The sequence below is a fragment of the Lissotriton vulgaris genome, unplaced genomic scaffold (genome assembly GCF_964263255.1).
Source record: "Lissotriton vulgaris unplaced genomic scaffold, aLisVul1.2 SCAFFOLD_247, whole genome shotgun sequence".
Lineage (NCBI taxonomy): Eukaryota > Metazoa > Chordata > Amphibia > Caudata > Salamandridae > Lissotriton > Lissotriton vulgaris.
The window spans coordinates 1,257,685-1,283,008 of NW_028255597.1; the positions used below are offsets into that span (position 1 = coordinate 1,257,685).

At 50.6% G+C, this 25,324-nt stretch overlaps 1 protein-coding gene across 2 annotated transcripts in view; it reads left to right on the top strand.

The window, feature by feature from the left end:
* Positions 1 to 25,324, top strand: part of DENND4C (DENN domain containing 4C) — a 1,503,495-nt gene that overhangs the window by 1,075,753 nt on the left and 402,418 nt on the right. For both annotated transcript variants that reach the window (XM_086951990.1, XM_086951991.1), the window contains exon 26: positions 2,984 to 3,158. In XM_086951990.1, the coding sequence (XP_086808116.1) occupies positions 2,984 to 3,158 (175 nt within the window). The remainder of the gene's footprint in view (positions 1 to 2,983; positions 3,159 to 25,324) is intronic.

Here is a 25,324-nt window from a genome sequence, read left to right on the forward strand (position 1 = left end):
TCGCGTACAATTCACCTCCTTCACAGTCTAGGGTTCTCACTAAGCTACACAAAGTCGCACCTTCAGCCCGCCCATGTGCAACAGTGCCTAGGGGCGACATTGAACACTCTGACGGCGACAGCGCAGCCAAATTCTGCCAGAGTCAACAGCATGCAGCTGCTCATTCAGAAGTTCAGGCCTCAACAATCGCTCCCAGCGCAGGTATTCATGCAGCTAATCGGTATGATGGCCTCCTGCATATTCATAGTCCCGCACGCGAGGCTGCACATGCGTCCCCTTCAAGAATGCTTAGCACAACAGTGGAACCAGGCTCATGGGCATCTAAAAGACCTAGTGTTGGTAACCGGTCGTGCATACAACTCTCTGCATTGGTGGAATCCACAAAACCTTTGCAGGGGACGACCGTTCCAAGAGCCTGTTCCACAGATAGTGCTGACGACGGACGCATTTCTCCAGGGTTGGGGAGCGCATGTCCTCCATTACACTGTGCAACGACTTTGGACGGCGCAGCAGCAAAAGATGCATATCAATCTTTTGGAGCTGATGGCAATCTTCATGGCACTAAAAGCGTTCAAGTTGCACCTGTGCAACAAGTTCGTGTTGATCCGGACGGACAACATGACTGCCATGTATTACATCCAGAAACAGGGAGGCACACACTCCCAGCAGCTATCTCACCTAGCCCAGAGCATGTGGAAGTGGGCCATTCAGAGGAACATCTTCCTCATGGCGGAACATCTCCCGGGCAAAGACAACCAGATGGCGGACCTGCTCAGCAGGCACAGTCATCAAATGCACGAGTGGGAGATTCACCCCTCAGTGCTCCAACCATATTTCCAGCAGTGGGGTCATCCAGAGATCGACCTCTTCGCCACAAAGGAGAACGCAAAATGCCAAAGCTTCGCCGCCAGGTTCCCACACCCGCAGTCTCAGGGCAATGCGATATGGATGAACTGGTCAGGCAGATTTGCGTACGCTTTTCCCCCAGCCCCACTCATACCGCTGGTGGCGCGCAAACTGTGCCAGCACTCCATGACGCTCATCCTGGTTGCTCCAACGTGGGCACGTCAGGCTTGGTACACCACGTTCCTGGAACTTTCAGTGGTGCCTCACCAACGGCTGCGCCTCACGCCCAGCTTCCACACTCAGAGCCATGGAGACATTCAGCACCCAGATCCGCAACAGTTGAGCCTAGCGATTTGGCTCCTGAGGTCATAGTTTGGCTACCTCAGCTTGCCCCCTGAGTGTATGCACATCATCAAGGAGGCAAGGCGACCTACAACTAGGGCGTGCTATGCAGCCAAATGGAAACGTTTTGTCATCTATTGTTCCCACAATGACATTAATCCGCTAGATGCGTCCACGCAAAACATCATATGTTACTTGCTGCATCTGTATCGATGCAATCTAGCGTATAGTTCCATTAGGATACATTTGGCTGCCATAGCCGCTTATCTTCAAAACAGACAGCATCTTTCCCTCTTCAAAGTGCCTGCCATTAAAGCCTTCTTGGAAGGACTCAAAAGAGTGATCCCTCCCAGACACCCTCCTTCGCCTGTCTGGAATCTAAACATCGTTCTCACCATGCTCATGGGGCCACCCTTTGAGCCTCTTCATTCTTGTGAGATACAGTTTCTTACATGGAAAGTGGCTTTCCTAATAGCCATCACATCGCTACGAAGAGTCAGTGAGCTTCAAGCCCTGACAATTCAAGAGCCCTTCCTACAAATTCATGCTAATAGGGTAGTGCTGCCCACCAACCCCAAGTTCATGCCTAAGGTAATCTCGCAGTTCCACATTAATCAAACCATAGAACTGCCAGTTTTCTTTCCAAACCCAGATTCAGTGGCAGTCAGAGCACTGCACACCCTTGAAGTCAAAAGAGCTCTCCTGTATTACATTGACAGGACAAAAGACTTTAGAAAGACTAAACAACTGTTTGTTGCCTTCTCTCCACAACACAAAGGCAACCCTATTTCCAAATCTGGTATAGCCAGATGGATTGTTAAATGCATACAAATCTGTTATCAAAAGGCTAAACGCACTTTAACAGTTCCCCCAAGAGCGCATTCCACACGCAAGCTAGGGGCATCCATGGCTTTCCTAGGTAACATTCCTCTAGAGGCTATATGTAGAGCAGCCACATGGACCACCATACATACATTTACCAAACACTACTGTGTAGATGTACACTCCAAACAGCAAGCTGCTGTAGGACAGGCTGTTCTCAGAACTCTCTTTCAGACTGCTGCAACTGGCACGGGCAACCGCCGCTAAGGAGGTAACTGCTATTTATTCTATGCACAGATATGAATTCAGCAGCCCACATGCCTCGAACGGAATATGCTACTTACCAGTATGCCTCTGTTCTTGGCATGTAGGGCTGCTGACATTCATATCGCCCGCCCTCCTCCCCGGTGCCTGTCGCAGCTGTAGCACTCCGAATCATTTTGAGGCATGGTCATCACTTTCAGTATTACACTCCATCTCTGCCACAATGGCGAAAAACAATCCGGGGATGGAGAGGATGCCCATGCGCACTGTAGGCAGGGGAGGAGCCACCTATCTCCTGATACTTCGAAGACTCTTCCAGGACAACAATGTGCAATCGTCCGGACCCAACACTAGGCGGCGATCTATGCACAGATATGAATGTCAGCAACCCTACATGCCAAGAACAGATGCATACTGGTAAGTAGCATATTCCTTTAAGCACCCACAGATTTTTAGAATACTTTCCAAGTGAAAGGAAACTTGACAAGAGTCTGATAGCGCTCATACATGCACTGTGCGTTCTGATGCCATACATTTCTATTGCAAAAAAGTGTGGCTCTTTTAATCCATATACTTATCCCATGTGGGGTTCCCTAATGTAATGCTGCTAGGGTATGGTATTGCACGTTCATCGGTTGGGAATAAAATTGAATAATGCATATGTCAATTTATCAATTTTCTTGTAACAACATACTGCTCATATTCAAAGGATGATGGTCAGCGGAATGATTTCAACTTTCCTTCTGGACTGGAAGATCATTTGCTTGGAGAAAGTCCACCACCCTCTAGAAAAGGTGCCCTGGGGTATCCAGCAAGTGAACTCATGCAAAGTAATACCAGTTTAGGCAGTAGCAACAGCAGCAGTGATGCCGGAAAACAAGCAAGTATGTTTCTTTTTCTGTATTGTTTAAATTAACAATGTCATGCAAATGTATATATTTCCGTGCTGTTACTTTAAGGCTATCTATAAACAATGTATATTTGTTGCTTAGTTTCTGAGTTTTATCCCATTGTAAGCATTCTATTTCGAATGCTGTATAGCAGTTGCTTAAAAAACCTTAAGGGACTGCCTCATTGACATCCATGCTTGGATGAGTGATCATTTTCACCCATCAAATGCTGATGTTTGTCTGTTAGTGGTTGGCAAGGTGACATGGGGACCTCTCTTTCGGGTCACTTGACTTTGTCAAAGTGGTAAAGGATTTGGTTATCAATTTGATTAAAATAAAACCTAGCTCTTACATCTCAAATCAACTCTTAATGTGTGCTAACTTTGTTATGCTTTCCTCTCTCCGATTCACCATCAAAACCTGGCTATGTGCTTTTATTTCTGATAGAGTACTCTGTTTGAGTCTCCCAGTAACTTCAGTGAATAAACTCCAAAGAATTCTAATCTCAGTGGTGTTCTATTCTGCTACCCGAAAGGATTTTTACCAGCTGCTTAAAGACAGCTACTTTGGTTGCTAGAATTAAGGCACATTTAATTATAGTCCTATTCTTTGTCGGCTACTACTTTTATCTTTGAAGGACTTCAGCTGAGTCTTCCCACTGACTCATTCTTTTGGTAGGTTAAAGCCTAAGGCTTGTGACAACCTTTTGGTGCTCTCACATTCGAGCTGACCCTTTCTGACCTTGGCTTCTAAATTGAGGAACTATGGGCTTGGTGTAAGAAAGTATGTGGGTCCCTTGCACACTGTGTTATTGTAAATAAGCTATACCTGGCTGGTGAGCCCATAACAAGGTCGAAAGTAGCCCTTGGTTGCTTGGATTCCGGTTTAGGAAGTACCTGGCTTGACAGTTCGGGATGGACTGTTCCCATAGGAGTAGGGTAAGACTGATTTGCATTGCATCAATCATTTTTTATATACTTTAGTATGCTTTTAAATTCATGTGACGTGCTCCTTTGTGTTCAGCCTTACAATAGATTAAACATCAAAAGAGTACTTCTTTTCCAACACCTGATAAAGACTAGTCTGGTGTAGTCCATAACCAGACAAAGTACGATCTTATTGGTTAGCACCAATCGGAAATAAACTTCTCTCTTCTTTTGCCATCACATATACATTAGAAAAACATTTTAATCAGAAAAGCATCCATGTGGGACTTACCTTATCTTTTCACCTTGGGCTTTTGTTTGTCACAATGGGGAAATGTTAATGTCTTTTGGGCATAGAACATATATGATGCATTGTGTTGAGAAGTTGACAATAGTATCTCACTCATCAAATATATATATATTGTTCAAGGCAAAGCCTGCAACCAGATATCTCCGGCAAATATAAAATCTACTTTATACCTTTGTGTGGTGTGGAGAGGTCTTAAAGTATCCAAATGTGAATTAAACTGAAGTTTTCCGTTGGATACTTCGAACCGGAGTCCTCACTTTGCAAATATTCCCAGTCGCTAGACTTGAGCCGTTAAACTAAAAAATCAGTGCTCCTGTGAACCGGTAGGTGGTGCCGTGCGACTCCTCGTCAACTCCGTTCCGGAAGAGACGAGTAGAACCACATATCAGTGACACGCTAACATTACTTCATTTATTACTGTGCTTTCAAACGCGAATCCAGAGTTCCTCTCTTCTTCACTCTGTGAAGAGATTTTTTCCCTTCTAGTTTCACTAAATGCTTCCAGTGTTCAAGGGAGCATGTTGCCCCCTCGAAGGCTACAGGTTTTAAATCTTATAGGGACTGTCGCAAACATATATCTGTGTCAGATCCCCACAAGGTTTGCCTCTGGTGCTTGAGTTTGGCGCATGACTCATAGGCCTGCAATGTCTGTACCCAGGTGAATCCGAAAGGTGTTTAAGTACATGAAACTCTGTTGCAAAGCTCTGCAAGACTCCACGCAGGTAACCCTCCAGGTCACAGGTAAGAGTGCGTACCCACTCCTGAAGTCATTACTGTAGCAGATCTTCTTTAAGGTCGAAGTTTTGAGATAAGACCATGAGGAAACCCAAGAAGTCCAAGGGAGACACTCACCACACTCGTTCTCACAAGATGGTGCAAGGACATTACTATGCCTCCTGGTCTTGCTCCCATTCCAACGAGGAGATAGTTACATCTTTGGTCCTGATGCAGTCAGAGTTCCCGGATCCATCTTTGTTGCTGCAGGTAAAGTCTTTCGAGAGATCATGCTGCACATCTTTGGCGTGCTCCGGGCTCCTTTTGGCATGTCTTTTGAGCCCAAGGAACCTCTGGGTCATTCGGGCTGGTTACTGCTGAGGGATTCATCCTCTGCGTGCCTCTTGAACCCACTTCTGGTACACCACTAGAGTTAGTGTAAAAATCTGCGCAGGAAGTGGAAGGCAGGCTCCCCCAAGGCTGTTGTCTCCCACTTCCAGACTACAGCAGACCTCTTGTATTCATTCGGGTTCATTATCAATGTGCCGAAGTCACACCTGACTCCCTCTCAGATGCTCCCTTTCATCTGAGCTGTTCTGTGACACTGCCTGTTGGCATATGAAGACTCTGCAGTGGGACTTGACGTTCCAGTGGGCGCAGGCAGCATCAGGGGAATCTCTCCAACATGGTCCAGGTCTCGAGGGAACTGCGAAAACTCTGCAGTGGTGGTTAACAAACCGTGATTGGTACTGCAAGAGACCCCTCTTTGGTGATGCAGGACAGAAACAGTTGAAGTGAATTCTTTAAGTATTTATTTCAGGAGACATCTCTCTTCAAGCAGGGGCACTCGAGCAACTGTCCCAGATGGAATCTTTTGCCCCATGACATCAACACATTCCTATAACATTCTATTCTGTAGCTGACATCACCACACAGCTCCCTTTTAACAAAACACAGTGTAATACTATAATTGTTCTAATAATTATTCTAATACACATCATCCCCCTTTCTCAATGAAGTAAGAAGAAAAGAGGAGAAAATAAAGAGAAAAGAAAGAAGAAAAATACATTAAAAAAAAAAGTAAGACAGAGAATCAAATCTAAACAAAATCATTCCATTTCCTAAGTCGAACAGGAATACGAGAACTTTTCCTGATGATCACAGGATTTTTAAGATGTTTTTTGGCAGGTGAGGAAGATTTCAAATAACTTTTTACAATATCATTAACTATTTCAGGACGAGGAACAAGTGCTACACGAGACATGCCCCACCAATTTCTATCAGATTTTTACAGAATTTCTTCCTAATTCACAAACTTGAACAGGATCTCTGAATTTAGACAACCCTTTTCCAACAAGGATAGGATTCTTTACACATACCCAATCACCAATTTTTAGTCTACACTCTTTCTTTGAACAAGATCTGTTGTTGACAAACCTTTTTATTTTTGCAAAATTGGAATTGTGTTCAGCTGTTTTCCACCACTCATTTACATTTTCATCCTTATGCGAAATTCTTGTTGTCCAAAATGGACAAACTTCTGTGCTGGATCGTCTACCTCTCATTAGTTCAAACCGGGGTTTTCCGGTCACTGAATGTGGAGTGGTACGATGAGACCGAACTAGTTCTTGAATAAATTTGAAAACTCAAGATTTGTTTTTTATAGAAGATTGAATACATTCCACCAGTACTTTGTTAAAACGTTTTTTTTAAAAATAAAGATATTTCGGAGGATGTGAACTGAACTCCGATGTCAGTTTACATTTCTCCCGGAATACCTTCTCTAGAAAAAACTTTCTGAAAACATTCAATGTTTTTTTTTTGTGGTAAGTTCAGATATTGCTTCCACTTCTACCCATCTAGATAAATGATCAACCATTACTACAAAATATTTAATGTAATTGGGAAGAATCTGAAACGGACCTAAAAAATCAACCCCTTTCACCAGGAAAAATCAGAACAGACCAGAAGGTCTGCCAACACCCATCCCCCCCCCCCCCCCGATGGGGTAGGCGAGGTGAAGCCCACTCTTCAGTGCCCGCCATCTTGCAGATGGCAGGCACCCTCCAATCAGGGTTAGGGATTGTGCCCACTCTCACACGTGGGGTCAGCACACTAAGGCTATAGTCACCCTAAGGACAGTAGTCCATTGGCTACTACCTCGAGACCCCTAAAAATGCCACCTTTAGGGAGGCAGCCCCGAACTCAGAATACAGAATTGACGGCCTAAGAAGACTGAAACCCGAAGACATCACAGCTGTGAAGACTCCAGTCCCAACTGACTTGGCTCCAGCCCTACCTGCCTGCAGCTCTGAATCCCAGTGCACAGAAAATGACAGCTCCAAAATGGTTCAGTGACGTCCAGACTTGGTGAGGACTGATCCCCTTTTTCCACAAAGACTCGAGACTCCAGAACACAGCGGCCCTATCCACAAAAGAGCAAGCCCCTGCGGAACCAAGAACACCTGCCCCAGGACTTCACTCTGCGCCCGCCGTCCAAGACCCGTGTCCAGAGGGTTTACCGGTCCTGAAGTGGTTCCCCAGCGGTCCTGGCCTCCAATCAAACGAGGAAGTCACCTCCAAGGTCCGATGTTGACGCCTGCAGCCTCTTCATGATGACCCCTCAACCACGACCTTCCTGTTGAGGTGAAACCTGACGTCCAAAGACAGCCCTGCATCCTTCGGCCCGGCGTCCTGGTTACCACAACACGTGGTGCTCTGACGTCGCCTAGCATCTCAACTTCCTCCTCTGGCTGTTGGTTCCACCAAAGATACCTCCTAGTCGGGTCCTGGAACCGGAACGGACGATCTCCATTGGATAACATTGGCTAGCTCAATTCTGTGTGAACACCCAGGCCCCTGCGCCTAGCCACCCCTGTGCCGCTGGTGGTGTGGTTTTGGTGCTGCCTTAGGCCCCCTTTGTACTTACCGTAAGTCCTGAAGATTGTCCTCCCAGGCTGCTTTACCTTCCCGTGAGGAGCCTCCAACTGTGGTGCCCCTAGTCTTCATGGACTACCATTGACACCCCTGCACCCAGCTGCCCTAGTGCCGCTGCTAGTGCACCTCGCGTGCTGAATTGAACTTTGCGGAACCTCAGTTACCAAGACCGTTTACCTACTTGCAAACTTAACACTGCTTTTTCTTCCATAGGATTGCATAGTGAGTTTTCTCTGAAATATTTTCGATGTGATTACCCTGTTTTGTACTGCAACAAAGCAACTTAGTGTCTTCAAATAAGTTAACCTGTTTACTAATGTACTGCAATGCCTAAACGGTGTGATTAGTTTTCACACAAAGTTAGAAAAGTAACTAAAAAGTAATTGCACGTATTCTCAAGTGTGTACAACATATTAAAAGTATAATTGTATTATTCTCAAGCGTGTACAACATATTAAAAGTATAATTGTATTGAAAGTATCACTTACCTGCTACTGAGTAAATCGTGAATCTGAAAGAAACAGGTTAGTATTAGATTCCTTACCTTAGAATATCCCCAGGCGTCAGACTGGATCCGGAAATTTTTGCGTAGTAGTACCCTTGCGCGTCTGTCGTGGGTGCCGTGATGACGTCGTCGGAGTACTTAGACGCCGCCTCCGCGCGCTGACGTCAGTTCTTCTTTTTTCCGCGCCGGCAGCGCAGTTCCGGAAAAAGTGGTCGATTTTTAACAAACTTTTTTTACGATCCCTTTTAATCATTTTCGAAGTCTTCGACTCCAAACGGTGCCGGTAGGGATGCCTGGTTTTAAACCCTGTGAGGACTGCGACCGACTGATGTCGGTAACTGACCCTCCCCGCCGGTGCCTTCACTGTCTTGGCGCCGACCACGACAACAAGGCCTGCCCCGACTGCGGAGCCCTGACATCGAAAGCTAGGCGGGAGCGGTCCCGCAAGCGGCTCGAGCTCCGACAGTTGGCCCCGCGCCGCGAGAGGTCCCGGTCCTGATGCGAGAGGTCCCGGTCCGGACGGAGGTCGAGGGACCGGTTGCGGGGTCGGAGCCATCATAGCTCCGGGAGTCACCATCACTCTTCAGACTCGAAGTCGTCAGGTAAGCACAAGAAGTCGAAGAGACGTCATCGCTCTTCCGACTCCCCCCGACGCTCGCGCGACGCGGCCGGGGCTTCGGGTGACACCGCTCACGCGGCTCCGTTGGAGTCGCAGGCGTCGCGGCCTACCCCATACCCTCCGGTCCCTGGGCAGCAGGCGACGCCGGAGGAGATCGAGCGCTTCCTCGTGGCCATGAGGTCCCTCTCTCCTCCGACGGGCTCCGCGGCGCCGTCGGGCCCAGGGGACCCGTCTGGGGGTTCTAGCGGGTCGGGTGCTTCGGCCCGACGCCGGTGGGTGCTTCATCCCCGACGCCGCCGCCTTAAGGCCCAGCGCCACAGGCCCCCGCTGGATCCGCTTCCGGATCCGGTCGTCGCCGGTTGACCTGATGACCTCACCGGCTCCGGTCCCTAGACCTCCCTCAATCCGGTTCCGGCCTCAACGCCGCTTTCGACGCCGTTTGGAGAGTTCTACTTCAACGAACCGGCCCCATCCTTTGACAACCCTGATTTTCAGGAGATGGGTGATGAGGTGTATTGGGAGGGGTCTGAGGACCCTCTGACTCGTGATTGTCAGTCCCAGCTGGACTGGACAGGTGAACTTGGGGTTGCCAGTGGTGTGGACACTTCGCCAGACACTGGTTTTGTCTCACCCCTACCGTGGCTATAGGGAAGGGGGCAAACTACAGTGTGGTGTTTACTCGGTCTGCCAGGGATTTGGGCCTTGAGCTCCCCGTCGCGGCCGTGAGGACTAACCTCCTCACTGAGGTCCTTAAACCGCAGTCAAGCTCGGCTGAGCCTCCGCTGCCGTTTAATGAGGCCTTGCTTGACGTTCTTTTGGGCACTTGGTCCAGGCCCGCTACAGGTCCGCCTGTAGATAGGAACGTGGCCAGACGCCACTGCCCGGCCCCGGGTGACCCTTGTTTCCTGTCGACCCATCCCACCCCGAGAGTCTGGTCATCCAGGCCTCCAACTCCCAGACTGCATTCCCGACGGCTCCGCCCGATCGGGAATCCAAGAGGTACGAGCAATACGGCAAAAAGGTATTCTCCTCCCTGAGTTTGGGACTGCGGTCTTCCAACACCGCGCGCCTCTTGGACTGCTACACCCACTCTCTGTGGGATGCGGTCGCAAACGTGCTGCCAGAATGCCTGGCGGAGGTCAAGGCTAAACTCGCCCAAACCCTTGCGGAGGGTCGAGACGTGGCACGTTATTCCATCCGGTGTGGGCTGGATACCACCGACTCACTGGGCAGGGCAATGGCAACGACCGTGGCGATTCGTCGCCACGCCTGGTTGAGGTCCGCCAACTTTTCGGCCCATGTCCAGAATACACTCATGGACATGCCATTTGATGGCCGTCGCCTTTTTCGCGACAAGGCAGACCATGCGCTTGAGCCCTTTAAGGACTCCAGGGCTACGGCCAAGTCCTTGGGCCTCTCGGCCCCGCGCCAGCAAACGGGTGCCTTTCGCTCCTTTCGTGGCCAAGGAAGGGGCGCCCCCACACGTGCTGCCAGCCACGCACCGCAGACTAATTTCCAACGCGGTGGCGGGCGTGGAAACCGCAGTGGAGGCGGTCGGGGACAACGGCGAGGTCAGTCCTCACCTACCCCTGCAGCATCCGCCTCAAAACCCTCCTAGTCCATGCTTTCAGGCCCATGTGACGCCAGTGGGGGGCAGGGTTCGCCATCACCTCCTCCACTGGCGCACTGTCACATAGGACAGGTGGGTGCTGCAAATCCTCAGAAGGGGCTACTCCCTCCCCTTCGAGGCGACCCCTCCAGCCATGCCACCGCAATACCACCGCGTGTCGGGGGATCACTTGCAAATTCTGCAGGAGGAAGTTACGGCCCTCTTGGGCAAGGGGGCCATCAAGCTCGTTCCTGGGCCAGAAGTAGGGTGTGGTTGCTACTCCCACTACTTTCTGGTACCCAAGAAGGGCAAAGGGGGCCTACGTCCTATCTTGGTTCTACGGAACGTCAACGGCTTCCACTGAAAGGAGAAGTTCAAAATGCTGACACTGGCTCAGGTCTTAGCTGCCCTGGACCCAGGAGACTGGTTGGTAGCGTTGGACTTGCAGGACGCTTATTTCCACATCCCCGTCCTGCCGGACCACCGGCGCTACCTGCGGTTCACGGTAGGCCACGAGCACTTTCAGTTTACCGTGCTCCCCTTCGGCCTTACCAGTGCCCCACGGTGTTCACCAAAGTGATGCCGGTGGTCGCAACTCATCTGCGCAGGTTAGGGGTTTCAGTCTTCCCCTACCTCGACGACTGGTTGTTGAAGACGGGCTCGCCCCGGACAGTGGCAGACCTCCTGCACCAGCTGGGGTTCTCCATCAATGTGCCGAAGTCACACCTGTGCCCCTCTCAGAAGCTCCTCTTCATCGGAGCGGTTCTCGACTCGGCGCAGTTTCGGGTTTATTCTCCCGAACAGCGGGTTTGGGATATTTAGGCTCTGATTCCGATCTTTCAGCCTTTATCCCGAGTCTCGGTCAGGTTGACTCTGCGGCTTCTGGGGCTGATGGCCTCCTGCATCCTTCTGGTGCATCACGCTCGATGATGGATGCGGGCTCTGCAGTGGGACTTGAAGTTTCAGTGGGCCCAGCATCAGGGCAACCTGTCCGACCATGAGCTGATCTCGGAGGGCACTGCGAGACAGCTGCAGTGGTCGCTCACGACCGCGATTGGGTCAGCGGCAGATCCCTCTCCCTTCCCCAAACGGAGCACGTAGTTGTGACGGACGCGTCCCTCCAGGGCTGGGGAGTCCACATGGGAGAGGCGGAGATCAGAGGCCTCTGGTCTCCGGCGGAGTCCCTTCTCCATATCAACCTTATGGAGCTGCGGGCGATTCGTCTGGCACTGAAGGCATTCCTCCCCTCTGTCCGGGGGAGTGTAGTGCAGGTGTTCACGGAGAACACCACCGCCATGTGGTACTGCAACAAACAGGGCGGGGTGGGGTTGTGGACCCTTTGCGCCTCTGGCAGTGGCTGGAACATCAAGGCGTGACCCTGGTGGTTCAACACCTGGCAGGTTCTCTGAATGCCAGGGCGGACGAACTCAGCCGCCGGTGCATGATGGATCACGAATGGCGTCTGAACTCGAACGTGGCGCAAGGTCTCTTTCTGCAGTGGGGAGAGCCTTGGTTAGATCTATTCGCCACAGAAGAGAACGTGCAATGTCATCAGTTCTGAGCGTTGGAATTTCCAAGGCAGCACTTGGCTCGGAGACGCTTTTCGTCGCGAGTGGAGTTGCGTTGCGGTCTGTTGTACGCCTTTCCGCCTATACCACTTCTGCCCAGAGTGCTGAAGAAGATCAAGCGCGACCGGGCCCAAGTCATCCTTGTGGCTCCGGACTGGGCATGAGGGTACTGGTATCCAGAGCTACTCAGTATGTCAGTCGATCCCCCGGTTCGTCTGCCTCTTCAGGAGGACCTTCTGTCGCAGCAGCAGGGGACGGTCCTCCACCCGAACCTGTCCAGTCTCCACCTCCATGTTTGAAGATTGAGCCGCGACAGTTGAGCCCATTTGACTTGCCTCCTGAAGTCTGTAATGTTATTCTGGCAGCCAGGCGTCCCTCCACAAAGTCTGTATACGCCTGCAGGTGAAACAGATTTGTGGCATGGTGCACAGCAAAGGCTGTGGATCCTCTCTCTGCCCCTCTTTCTGAGGTTCTTCTCTTCCTCCTTTCTCTTGCCCAGCAGGGCTCTGCTCTGGGCACTATCAAGGGCTACCTTTCTGCCCTTTCAGCCTTTCTAAGGCTGCCTGATCAACCTTCTTTGTTCAAGTCCCCTATTGTAACTCGTTTTCTGAAAGGCATCACGCACATGTTTCCCCCTGTTCCATTTGTGATGCCTCAGTGGGACTTGAACCTTGTTCTTACCTATCTGATGTGCACTCCCTTTGAGGCACTTCACAACTGTCCTCTCCGCCTTCTTACTCTGAAGACTGCTTTCCTGGTTGCCATCACCTCTGCCAGGAGAGTGAGTGAGCTCCAGGCTCTTTCATCCAAACCTCCTTTCCTTTCTGCCCATCCGGAGAAGGTTGTGTTGCAGTGTTTCCGTGCATCATGCACCGGCGGCTGAGTTCGTCCGCCCTAGCGTTCAGAGAACCTGCCAGGTGTTGAACCACCAGGGTCACGCCTTGATGTTCCAGCCACTGCCAGAGGCGCAAAGGGTCCACAACCCCACCCCACCCTGTTTGTTGCAGTACCACATGGCGGTGGTGTTGTCTGTGAACACCTGCACTACACTCCCCCGGACAGAGGGGAGGAATGCCTTCAGTGCCAGACTAATCGCCCGCAGCTCCCTCTTTCCTGCCCAAGGTTGTCACTACTTTCCACATTGGGCAGTCTATCACCTTGCCCACCTTCTTTCTGCCACCGCACCCCTCAAAAGAGGAAGAGCGGCTCCACCGTCTGGACCCAAAACGTGTGCTTTCGTTCTATCGAGATCGCACACGCCAGTTTCGGGTGGATGACCAACTCTTTAATGGTTACGTGGGCGCTAAGAAGGGACGGGCGGTGCACAAGCGGACCATCTCTCGGTGGGTCGTCTTGTGTATCAAGGCTTGTTACTCTTTGGCGAAGAAGGAGCCTCCTGTTGGGCTGAGGGCCCATTCCACTCGGGCCACGGCGGCTACCTCTGCCCTTTGCCGAGGAGTCCCCTTGCAGGACATCTGTCAGACAGCTACGTGGGCATCGCTGCACACGTTTGCAAGACACTACTGTCTGGACAGCCAAGTCCGGAGGGATGGCTATTTTGGCCGTTCCGTCCTCCAGGACTTTCTGGTGTGATTATTGGTTCGCAGACCCACCACCGGGGTTGGTATTGCTGGGGTATCTATTCTAAGGTAAGGAATCTAATACTAACCTGTTTCTTTCAGATGAATAAGTTACTTACCTTCGGTAACGATATATCTGTAAGAAACAAGGCCCTAGTTTCAATGGCACCAGTGTTGGTTTTTAACATGGCTCTGCGTTTCTGGCGCGGAAAAGTGGTGTCTAAGAACTGAAGTCAGCGCGCGGAGGCGGCTGTAGGAGAGTAGGGTCTGCAATCCTATGATCACCCAGATTTTTTGCTTTTGTTTCACTGGTTTACGACTTTCTCTGGCTGTGGGCCTGCCAATCAGACCCACAGCCTAGCTGTTCTCTCACTAAATTGACATGTGTGCCTTAGGTGCATTATCCAATTGGTACTGGGCCACCTTATCAGACCCTGTAACTCAGGGCATAGGTGTACCCAGGGCCTACCAGGGGCTGAAGCATGTATTATGCCACCCCTGGATGGCCATCTAAATCTGACACAACTGGCTGCACGACAGCTGGGGCAAGGTGGTGTAATCACCCCTTGCTTTAGATATAGTATACCTATATCTAACCCTAAAAATGGACACACAGATTCCTATCAGTCACTCCTATGGCAGGCCTTGACAATCCTGAAGGCAGAGTGCTTGGAATCGTGTGAGATGGTGCTCTGGCATGAGCTGAGCCCGTTTGCAGCTTGCGGAACCAAGTCCTAATAGCTGTTCCATGATAACGCATACCATATACTCTTAAGTGCATTATAATCCTCGCGGTTAAATGCTATCTTTGGTATTGCTTTATCAAAACATGTCGAGTAAGGTGTCATACGAATTGGAATACTAACCCCTCGCCAATTCTGGCGACGGGGTTAGCATTCCACCCTTCTAGAGGGGCACGACATGTATGTAACTGTGAACCCCGGTTAAAGTTAACTGAAGCCTCAGCTCCACAAAATGGATGCTGCCACCACAGACACGAGTCTGACCTCCTGCTGCTGGGAGTCCTTCCAGCGAGGAGAGCTTGGACAAAGGGTTTCCTGTCAGGGGCGGTGCTAGCACCATCCCAGACAGGGTTTTGTGTATCCTGGGTAGGCAGGGCTTTACAGGAAGGTGACTGCAAGTGGCACCCCGGTGCTCACTACGCATCTGCCGGCTAGAACCAGTTCCAGTGGCCCACCAGCCCCTGGCCTGGGGAAAGTCCGGCATGGGAGAGGGGTGTAACCACCCCCCTTCCTGGTCCCACCCCTAGGGCAGGACCTAGTCGCGTACCCACCCCTTTCTTTAGGATAAAGGCAGGAGCGGGGACCCTTCTAAATTAGATCATCTTTGAATCAAGAAACTACTTTCTACGAAAGGAACTCTCGACTTCTTCTCAAGATTCTCCCTTGTGGCTAAGGAGTAGTCACCCTGCATCCGCAGGCACCATCTAAGAACTCTGCGATTTGCTGCACATCCTTCCTCAGGAATCCGACCGACCAGCACGACGAGACCCGGCTTCCCTGGCACCTCTGACCTCTACCTACCTCTACAGCTGAGCTGAGAACCGTAGGTGCGACGAGACCTCGAGGGACCGGCCATCATCAGAACTGCACGACTTCTATCCAGCACGACCGCCGAGGAATCCTCTGGTGAGTGCTTTGGGGTCCGAGATGCCCCGACCCTGAGCAGCTCCAGCACCGAAGTCCAGCCCCCCAGCATCTCCACGATCTGCGTGGGGCCCTTCTGCTTTTTGCTGCTCACCGCGTTGTCTGGCTACTAGCCCGCTGGCTTGTGGCCTTCCCGACGACGATCAACGACGACAACACTGCTGGTCTGGTTGCTCCAGATTGGCCCTTTCTCCTTTCAAACGAGGAGCACCCCGGACCCTCCTGGTCCACTCCAAACACCATTTTAGGTCCACCGCGTGGGCTTGAATTTGCCAAGACTGGTTGCCCCAATCCTGTGTCCAGCGACGTCGACGGCATCAACCATCGTGGGACAGCTCGCACCTCCATCCTGGTCGCCGACAACGCCTCCTGGTCCGTGAGACTGCAGAGCCCAGCGTCGCCCACTCACCTGGTCGAGGTGACTACCATCCGGTGCCCTCCTGGTGCCATCTGATCACTGGCTAGTGGTCAAGAACTTGGTCCCCTCTGCTTTCATGTGTCATCCATCTTCGATCCAGGCTTGGATCACTCAAACAATCTTCACTGGTCGCCTGCCAGCAACTTCTTTCTTCAGGCTCCTGGTTCGTCAACGAGGATTCCCGACGTCTTTTCAGACCTATGCAGCTGCAGCCCCTGGGCTAGGTAACTTCGGCATTTCAGTGCCCCAGCATAGCCTCACTATCCAAGGGTCCAGATCCACTGTCGTTTTCGACCTACCTTATCGGGTTCGCCCGAGAACACTAACTTTGCCTTTACTAGCTCCCATAGACTTTGTCCCGCATCCCGCGTGAGAGTGCACACTCTGCACCCGAGTCCCCTAGGCCTCCTACTAGTAATCTGAAGGTTCAGTAACGTAGTCCGAGCGATTCCAAAGCCTATTAGTCCAGTACTTACCTGCTAGTAATTTCGCATTCCACTTCCATAGTATATGGTTTTCCGTGCCCCTCGGGCATTTGTGTAAATTGTGCAACTTAAAGTATTTTTGTAAGAGTTTTGTTGTGTGCTTAGTACCCTGTCCTCATAAAGAGTACAGGGCTGTTGTGATCTAAATAAATACACTGTTTATTTTCATAACACTTGTGTGGTGTCCTTTCACTTGGTGTTCAAGGGGTATATGTGATGGTATAACAGCTGGCTTAACACGCCCTCTAGAGTTTAGCCCGAAGACTGCTCGTATCCACGCTACTAGGATAGCTGGTCTATAAGGTTGACTTACAACCAATCACCATAAGGGTTGTTTGGACTGATACAAAGTGCTCACTAGAATAGTGAACATTATATATCAGGCCAACTTCTCACATTGGTGAGCAGCGGTTGGGATTTGAGCTTGCTGTTGTTTTACCACACGTATCCTAAGAATATCTTGTGAAAGATCACATAAGTACTCCAGGTAAATATAACTTAGCTTAGAATACTCTGAGTTCTACTGAACCAGCTGTTGTAGCTCCTCAAGGCTTAGCACACCTTGGCTACAACTCTTTTCAAGGGATCAGTATGCAAACAAATAGTGTAGGTAGGTGCATCACTTACACCACACTAGAATCATCACGTCAGACAAAGGAGGAATCTCTGAGTCTCCCCTTGTGTCAGTGGACCCTCCACAGGTCACTTCCAGATATGCTGCTCTTAGCTTCCAGGAGATAAGACAAGTGTGTACCTCCAGGAAACTAAAACAGGGGTCTAACCCCACAATCCCATTCCTGATTGGTCTCTTAGAGACTTATGATGCCAGGAGGGCTGGTAACCCAGACCCTTCTAATCCAGATGGGACAATGCCCCCCCTAGAGGGTACCACAGGTGACCCTGACCTTATCCATCTCTGCAGAAGGTGAAGAGGAGGATGAGGATCTAGAGCCATCTGAGGACGAGGCAGACAAAGGTCCAGAAGTAGTTAGCCAGCTAACTAGGGACAACTTAAGCAGGCATGAGAATGGTACTACGAGACCCCTGGGGCCCCTCTCAGGCCAGCTTAACATTGGGAATGGACGAGTTAGGTCTCTATCCAGAGGCTCTAACAGATCCATTCAAACCAATGGCTCTAAGGCCTCTTCTCACAGAGGGATGACATCCCCTCAGAGGAGAGTGTATGAGGCCAAAGTGAGGGAAGTCAATCTGAGGATTGAAAGGGAGGAATGTGCCCTGGCCAAAGAGAGACTTGCCTTTGCTAGAGGGCAAAAGTTAAGTGGACTAGATTCCACTGGTGGCAGCATTCCCCCAAGGGAAAACAGGAGTTTAGATCCTAGGCACCTGAGTAAGATAGTGCCCCCCTTTAAACAAGGGGATGATATCCACAAAAGGATAACTGCTTTGGAGAGGGCTTGCACTGTACAGTGTGTCCCCCAGAGTCAGTGGGCAGCTATCTTGTGGCTCTCCTTTGAAGGTAAAGGTAGAGACAAGCTCCTCACTACTAGAGCTGAGGATGCTAATGATTACCAAGTCCTGAAAAATACACTGATAGATGGGTTTGGCCTAACCACTGAGCAGTACAGGTTGCTGTTCAGGGATACCCAGAAAACTCAGTCTCAGGATTGGTCTGACTTTGTAGATTGTGCCACTAAGGCTTTGGAGGGCTGGTTGCTGGGCAGTAAGGTTACTGATTACACAGGATTGTATAATCTGATCATGAGGGAACAGATTTTAAACAATTGTCAGAACCAGTTGTTGCATCAGCATCTTGTTGACTCAGATCTGACCTCTCCCCAAGAATTGGGAAAGAAGGCAGACAGATGGGTCAGAACAAGAGTTAAGCAGAACCAGGGCCAGAACCAGGGTGGTCAGAAGAAAGCAGACCAGAAGGGTAAAGATACTAAAGGTGAACAAAATGACCAGAAGTCTTCGACAGGTCCCCAACAATCCAAAGAGGGTGGGGGTCAGACTTCCCAGAAGAAGAAGACTCAAGAAGGCCAGTCAAAAAGGTGGTGCCAGTACTGTAAAAGTAAAACTCACTGGTTTAGTGAGTGCACCATGAAAGGAGGGCAGACTCCTACTACTGCAGCACCTGTGCCCCCTAGTACAGCCAGCAGTAGTAGTGCACCTCCCAAGTGTTTAGTTGGGTTAACCTTGGGTTCTGAGGGGTATGACAACCTAGTTGGCACACTCACTCAGGCTGCCCTTGTCTGTACAGGGGATGTGGATATATCCCCTGATGTCAGTCCCAATACTTTGGGCAAATACAGGCAGACACCTTTTATCAATGGCAAAATGGCTCAGGCCAATAGGGACACTTGTGCCAGTGTCACAATGGTGACACCTAACTTTGTGGACCCTGGACAGATCATGCCAGGTACATATTTCCTGGTGACCAATGCAAGCAATGTCACTACCAGTCATAGTATGGCAATTGTTGCTTTCTCCTGGGGAAGGGGTAATTGGCCAAAAGAAGGTTGTAGTTAGTGCAGACCTCCCAGTGGATTGTTTGTTGGGCAATGATTTGGAGTCATCACAATGGTCAAAAGTGGAGCAGAGGACTCACATGGAGATGTTAGGCTTGCCAGCACATGTGCTTGCTGTGACTAGGTCACAGGCCAGAAAATGCCCCACTGAACAGGTGCTGGATCCTGGAACAATGGACCAGCCACCTTCCAAGAAGAAGAGCAGTAGGGTTAAGGCATTGCCTTCCCCCTTGCCCCAGGTTGAGGATCAAGTCTCAGAGGAGGCTGACCTACAGGAATTGAGGGAAACTGAGCCTAAAGAATTCGAACTTGATCAAGTTGAATTTCTGGGCTCAGGGGGACCCTCAAGAGAAGACCTGGGGAAGGAACAATTAGACTGCCCTTCCCTTGAACCCCTCAGACAGCAGGCTGCTGCTGAGGCTGCTGGGAACGCCACAGGTACCCACAAGGTATACTGGGATGATGGACTCCTGTACACTGAGGCAAGAGACCCCAAGCCTGGCAGGGCCAGGAGGCTGGTTATCCCCTTGTCTCAGAGAGGTTTCCTTCTTACCTTGGCCCATGAGATTCCCTTAGCAGGACACTTAGGCCAGACAAAGACTTGGGACAGGCTTGTCTCACACTTTCACTGGCCTCACATGAATGAGGATACCAAGGAGTTTTGTCGCTCCTGTGTCACTTGCCAAGCCAGTGGTAAGTCATGTGGCACAACAAAGGCCCCCCTTATACCAATGCCTGTGGTGGGGGTTACCTTTGAAATAGTGGGGATTGACATTGTTGGTCCAATGGAACCCCAGACAGCATCAGGGCACAAGTTTATACTGGTGGTAGTGGATCATGCCACCAGGTATCCTGAAGCTATTCCCCTTAGGACCACTACAGCACCTGTTGTGGCAAGAGCCCTTGTTGGAGTGTTCTCCAGAGTGGGCTTCTCTAAGGAGGTTGTCTCTGACAGAGGTGCAAACTTCATGTCAAGCTACTTAACTGCTATGTGGAAGGAATGTATGTATGTATGTATGTATTGCGATTTATATAGCGCACGTATCACCCGAAGGCATCAAGGCGCTTGCCTTGGGAACCTGTCCTGGTATTCCCCTGTGAGATAACCCCAGCAGGGTATCCACAAGGTGAAAGCCAGGCATCCCGCCGCGAGGGGCCGTAGTGGAGATTAAGCAAGCTATTGCCCAGAGTCGCAGAGTGTGAACCCGTGAGTCGAGTAGGCACCGGAACGAGAATTATCGAGTCTGTGGAATTTTTTTTTTGAGCCCAAGACCCGCCAAGGTGGGGAATTGAACCCTGGTCCAGGACCGATCTCAGCTTCCGGGTCTGCCGCCTCTAACCCCTGAGCCACACTTCTCCTGTGGTGTCAACTACAAGTTCACTACACCCTATCATCCACAATGCAATGGGCTTGTTGAAAGGTTCAACAGGACCCTAAAAGGGATGATTCATGGACTACCTGAAAAGCTCAGGCGTAGATGGGATGTCCTGATTCCCTGCCTTTTGTTTGCTTACAGAGAGGTCCCACAGAAGGGGGTTGGCTTCAGCCCTTTTGAACTTCTATATGGGCATCCTGTGAGAGGACCCCTGTGTTTGGTTAAGGAAGGATGGGAGAGACCTCTCAAAAAGCCTGCAACCAGCATAGTGGGCTATGTACTTGGTCTCCGCTCCAGGATGGCTGAGTATATGGAAAAGGCATCTGAAAACCTTAAGGCCAGTCAAGAACTTCAAAAAGCTTGGCATGACCAAAAGGCTGTCCTGACTGTTTATCAGCCTGGACAGAAGGTGTGGGTGTTGGAGCCAGTGGCCCCAGCAGCACTCAAGGACAAATGGTCTGGGCCCCACACAATTCTTGAGCAAAAGGGAGAGGTCACCTACCTGGTGGACCTTGGAACTCCCAGGAGCCCCCACAGGGTGCTCCATGTCAACAGGCTCAAAGCATATGTCGACAGGAAGGACATGAGCTTGCTCATGGCCATAGATGAGGGACAGGAGGAAGAGAGTGACCCCCTCCCAGACCTGCTCACTCAGAATCCTGATGATGGATCAGTAGATGGTGTTGTTTTTTGTGGCAGCCTCTCTGAACATCAACAGAAGGATTGCAAACAAGTTCTTCAATCCTTCAGGCATATGTTCTCTCTAACACCCAGTCAAACCAATTGGTGTACCCATGAGGTTGACACTGGTGACAGCTTGCCAGTTAAGAGTAAAATCTACAGGCAGCCTGATCATGTTAGAGACTGCATCAAAACAGAAGTGCAGAAAATGTTGGAGTTGGGAGTCATTGAACCCTCAGATAGCCCTTGGGCTAGTCCAGTAGTTCTAGTGCCAAAGCCTCACTCCCAGGGTGGTAAGAAAGAGATGAGGTTTTGCGTAGACTACAGGGGTCTCAATGCAGTCACTGAGACTGATGCCCACCCAATACCAAGGGCAGATGAACGTATAGATAGATTGGCTTCTGCCAACTACTTGAGTACATTTGACCTGACAGCTGGGTACTGGCAAATCAGGTTAGCTGAGGATGCCAAGCCCAAGACAGCATTTTCAACCCCTGGTGGACAGTATCAATTTGTGGTAATGCCCTTTGGTCTGAAAAATGCACCTGCCACCTTCCAAAGGCTGGTGAATCATGTTCTCACTGGGCTGGATGACTTCTGTGCAGCATATCTTGATGATATTGCTGTCTTTAGCTCCACCTGGGAGGATCACCTGGTCCACCTGAGGAAGGTGTTAGAGGCACTGCAAGCAGCAGGTCTCACTATCAAGGCCACCAAGTGCCAGATAGGGCAGACACAGATTGTATACTTGGGCCACCTTGTAGGTGGAGGCCAAGTTCAGACCCTGGAGAGCAAGATACAGTCAATCAGGGACTGGGCTCCTCCAACCACCCAGACTCAGGTTCTAGCTTTCTTGGGCCTGACTGGTTACTACAGAAAGTTTGTCAGGAATTATGGATCAATTGTGACTCCACTTAATGAACTGACAAGTAAGAAAATGCCAAAAAAGGTTCAGTGGACAGCAGGCTGTCAAAAAGCATTCGATGACCTAAAGCAGGCCATGTGCACAGCACCTATCCTCGAGTCCAGACTACTCCAAACCATTCATTGTCCAAACAGATGCTTCTGAGTTGGGTGTGGGAGCTGTTCTATCTCAACTGAATTTTGATGGTCAAGACCAGCCCATTGCTTTTATAAGCAGAAGGCTGACCCCCAGAGAGAAAAATTGGTCAGCTATTGAGAGGGAGGCCTTTGCTGTGGTTTGGGCCCTGAAGAAATTGAGGCCATACTTGTTTGGCACCCATTTCAAGATTCAGACCGACCATAAGCCCCTCTTATGGCTAAATCAGATGAAGGGTGAAAACCCCAAACTGCTTAGGTGGTCCATTTCCCTACAGGGGATGGATTTTACAGTGGAGCATAGACCTGGCACTGATCATGGCAATGCAGATGGGCTCTCCAGGTATTTCCACTTAGTGTAAGAAGACTCACCTGGTCAAGGTTAGTTTATTGTCCCAAAGTTTGGGGGGGGGGGGTCATGTAGGAGAGTAGGGTCTGCAATCCTATGATCACCCAGATTTTTTGCTTTTGTTTCACTGGTTTACGACTTTCTCTGGCTGTGGGCCTGCCAATCAGACCCACAGCCTAGCTGTTCTCTCACTAAATTGACATGTGTGCCTTAGGTGCATTATCCAATTGGTACTGGGCCACCTTATCAGACCCTGTAACTCAGGGCATAGGTGTACCCAGGGCCTACCAGGGGCTGAAGCATGTATTATGCCACCCCTGGATGGCCATCTAAATCTGACACAACTGGCTGCACGACAGCTGGGGCAAGGTGGTGTAATCACCCCTTGCTTTAGATATAGTATACCTATATCTAACCCTAAAAATGGACACACGGATTCCTATCAGTCACTCCTATGGCAGGCCTTGACAATCCTGAAGGCAGAGTGCTTGGAATCGTGTGAGATGGTGCTCTGGCATGAGCTGAGCCCGTTTGCAGCTTGCGGAACCAAGTCCTAATAGCTGTTCCATGATAACGCATACCATATACTCTTAAGTGCATTATAATCCTCGCGGTTAAATGCTATCTTTGGTATTGCTTTATCAAAACATGTCGAGTAAGGTGTCATACGAATTGGAATACTAACCCCTCGCCAATTCTGGCGACGGGGTTAGCTTTCCACCCTTCTAGAGGGACACGACATGTATGTAACTGTGAACCCCGGTTAAAGTTAACTGAAGCCTCAGCTCCACCAAATGGATGCTGCCACCACAGACACGAGTCTGACCTCCTGCTGCTGGGAGTCCTTCCAGCGAGGAGAGCTTGGACAAAGGGTTTCCTGTCCGGGGCGGTGCTAGCACCATCCCAGACAGGGTTTTGTGTATCCTGGGTAGGCAGGGCTTTACAGGAAGGTGACTGCAAGTGGCACCCCGGTGCTCACTACGCATCTGCCGGCTAGAACCAGTTCCAGGGGCCCACCAGCCCCTGGCCTGGGGAAAGTCCGGCATGGGAGAGGGGTGTAACCACCCCCCTTCCTGGTCCCACCCCTAGGGCAGGACCTAGTCGCGTACCCACCCCTTTCTTTAGGATAAAGGCAGGAGCGGGGACCCTTCTAAATTAGATCATCTTTGAATCAAGAAACTACTTTCTACGAAAGGAACTCTCGACTTCTTCTCAAGATTCTCCCTTGTGGCTAAGGAGTAGTCACCCTGCATCCGCAGGCACCATCTAAGAACTCTGCGATTTGCTGCACGTCCTTCCTCAGGAATCCGACCGACCAGCACGACGAGACCCGGCTTCCCTGGCACCTCTGACCTCTACCTACCTCTACAGCTGAGCTGAGAACCGTAGGTGCGACGAGACCTCGAGGGACCGGCCATCATCAGAACTGCACGACTTCTATCCAGCACGACCGCCGAGGGATCCTCTGGTGAGTGCTTTGGGGTCCGAGAAGCCCCGACCCTGAGCAGCTCCAGCACCGAAGTCCAGCCTCCCAGCATCTCCACGATCTGCGTGGGGCCCTTCTGCTTTTTGCTGCTCACCGCGTTGTCTGGCTACTAGCCCGCTGGCTTGTGGCCTTCCCGACGACGATCAACGACGACAACACTGCTGGTCTGGTTGCTCCAGATTGGCCCTTGCTCCCTTCCAAACGAGGAGCACCCCGGACCCTCCTGGTCCACTCCAGACACCATTTTAGGTCCACCGCGTGGGCTTGAATTTGCCAAGACTGGTTGCCCCAATCCTGGGTCCAGCGACGTCGACAGCATCAACCATCGTGGGACAACTCGCACCTCCATCCTGGTCGCCGACAACGCCTCCTGGTCCGTGAGACTGCAGAGCCCAGCGTCGCCCACTCACCTGGTCGAGGTGACTACCATCCGGTGCCCTCCTGGTGCCATCTGATCACTGGCTAGTGGTCAAGAACTTGGTCCCCTCTGCTTTCATGTGTCATCCATCTTCGATCCAGGCTTGGATCACTCGAACAATCTTCACTGGTCGCCTGCCAGCAACTTCTTTCTTCAGGCTTCTGGTTCGTCAACGAGGATTCCCGACGTCTTTTCAGACCTATGCAGCTGCAGCCCCTGGGCTAGGTAACTTCGGCATTTCGGTGCCCCAGCATAGCCTCACTATCCAAGGGTCCAGATCCACTGTCGTTTTCGACCTACCTTATCGGGTTCGCCCGAGAACACTAACTTTGCCTTTACTAGCTCCCATAGACTTTGTCCCGCATCCCGCGTGAGAGTGCACACTCTGCACCCGAGTCCCCTAGGCCTCCTACTAGTAATCTGAAGGTTCAGTAACGTAGTCCTAGCGATTCCAAAGCCTATTAGTCCAGTACTTACCTGCTAGTAATTTCGCATTCCACTTCCATAGTAGATGGTTTTCCTTGCCCCTCGGGCATTTGTGTAAATTGTGCAACTTAAAGTATTTTTGTAAGAGTTTTGTTGTGTGCTTAGTACCCTGTCCTCATAAAGAGTACAGGGCTGTTGTGATCTAAATAAATACACTGTTTATTTTCATAACACTTGTGTGGTGTCCTTTCACTTGGTGTTCAAGGGGTATATGTGATGGTATAACAGCTGGCTTAACACGCCCTCTAGAGTTTAGCCCGAAGACTGCTCGTATCCACGCTACTAGGATAGCTGGTCTATAAGGTTGACTTACAACCAATCACCATAAGGGTTGTTTGGACTGATACAAAGTGCTCACTAGAATAGTGAACATTATATATCAGGCCAACTTCTCACATTGAAATGAAATGAAATGAAAACAATATTTAATAAAGCGCACTGCTGCCAAGCGGCTTCCTGGCGCTGGGGGACCTGGGTC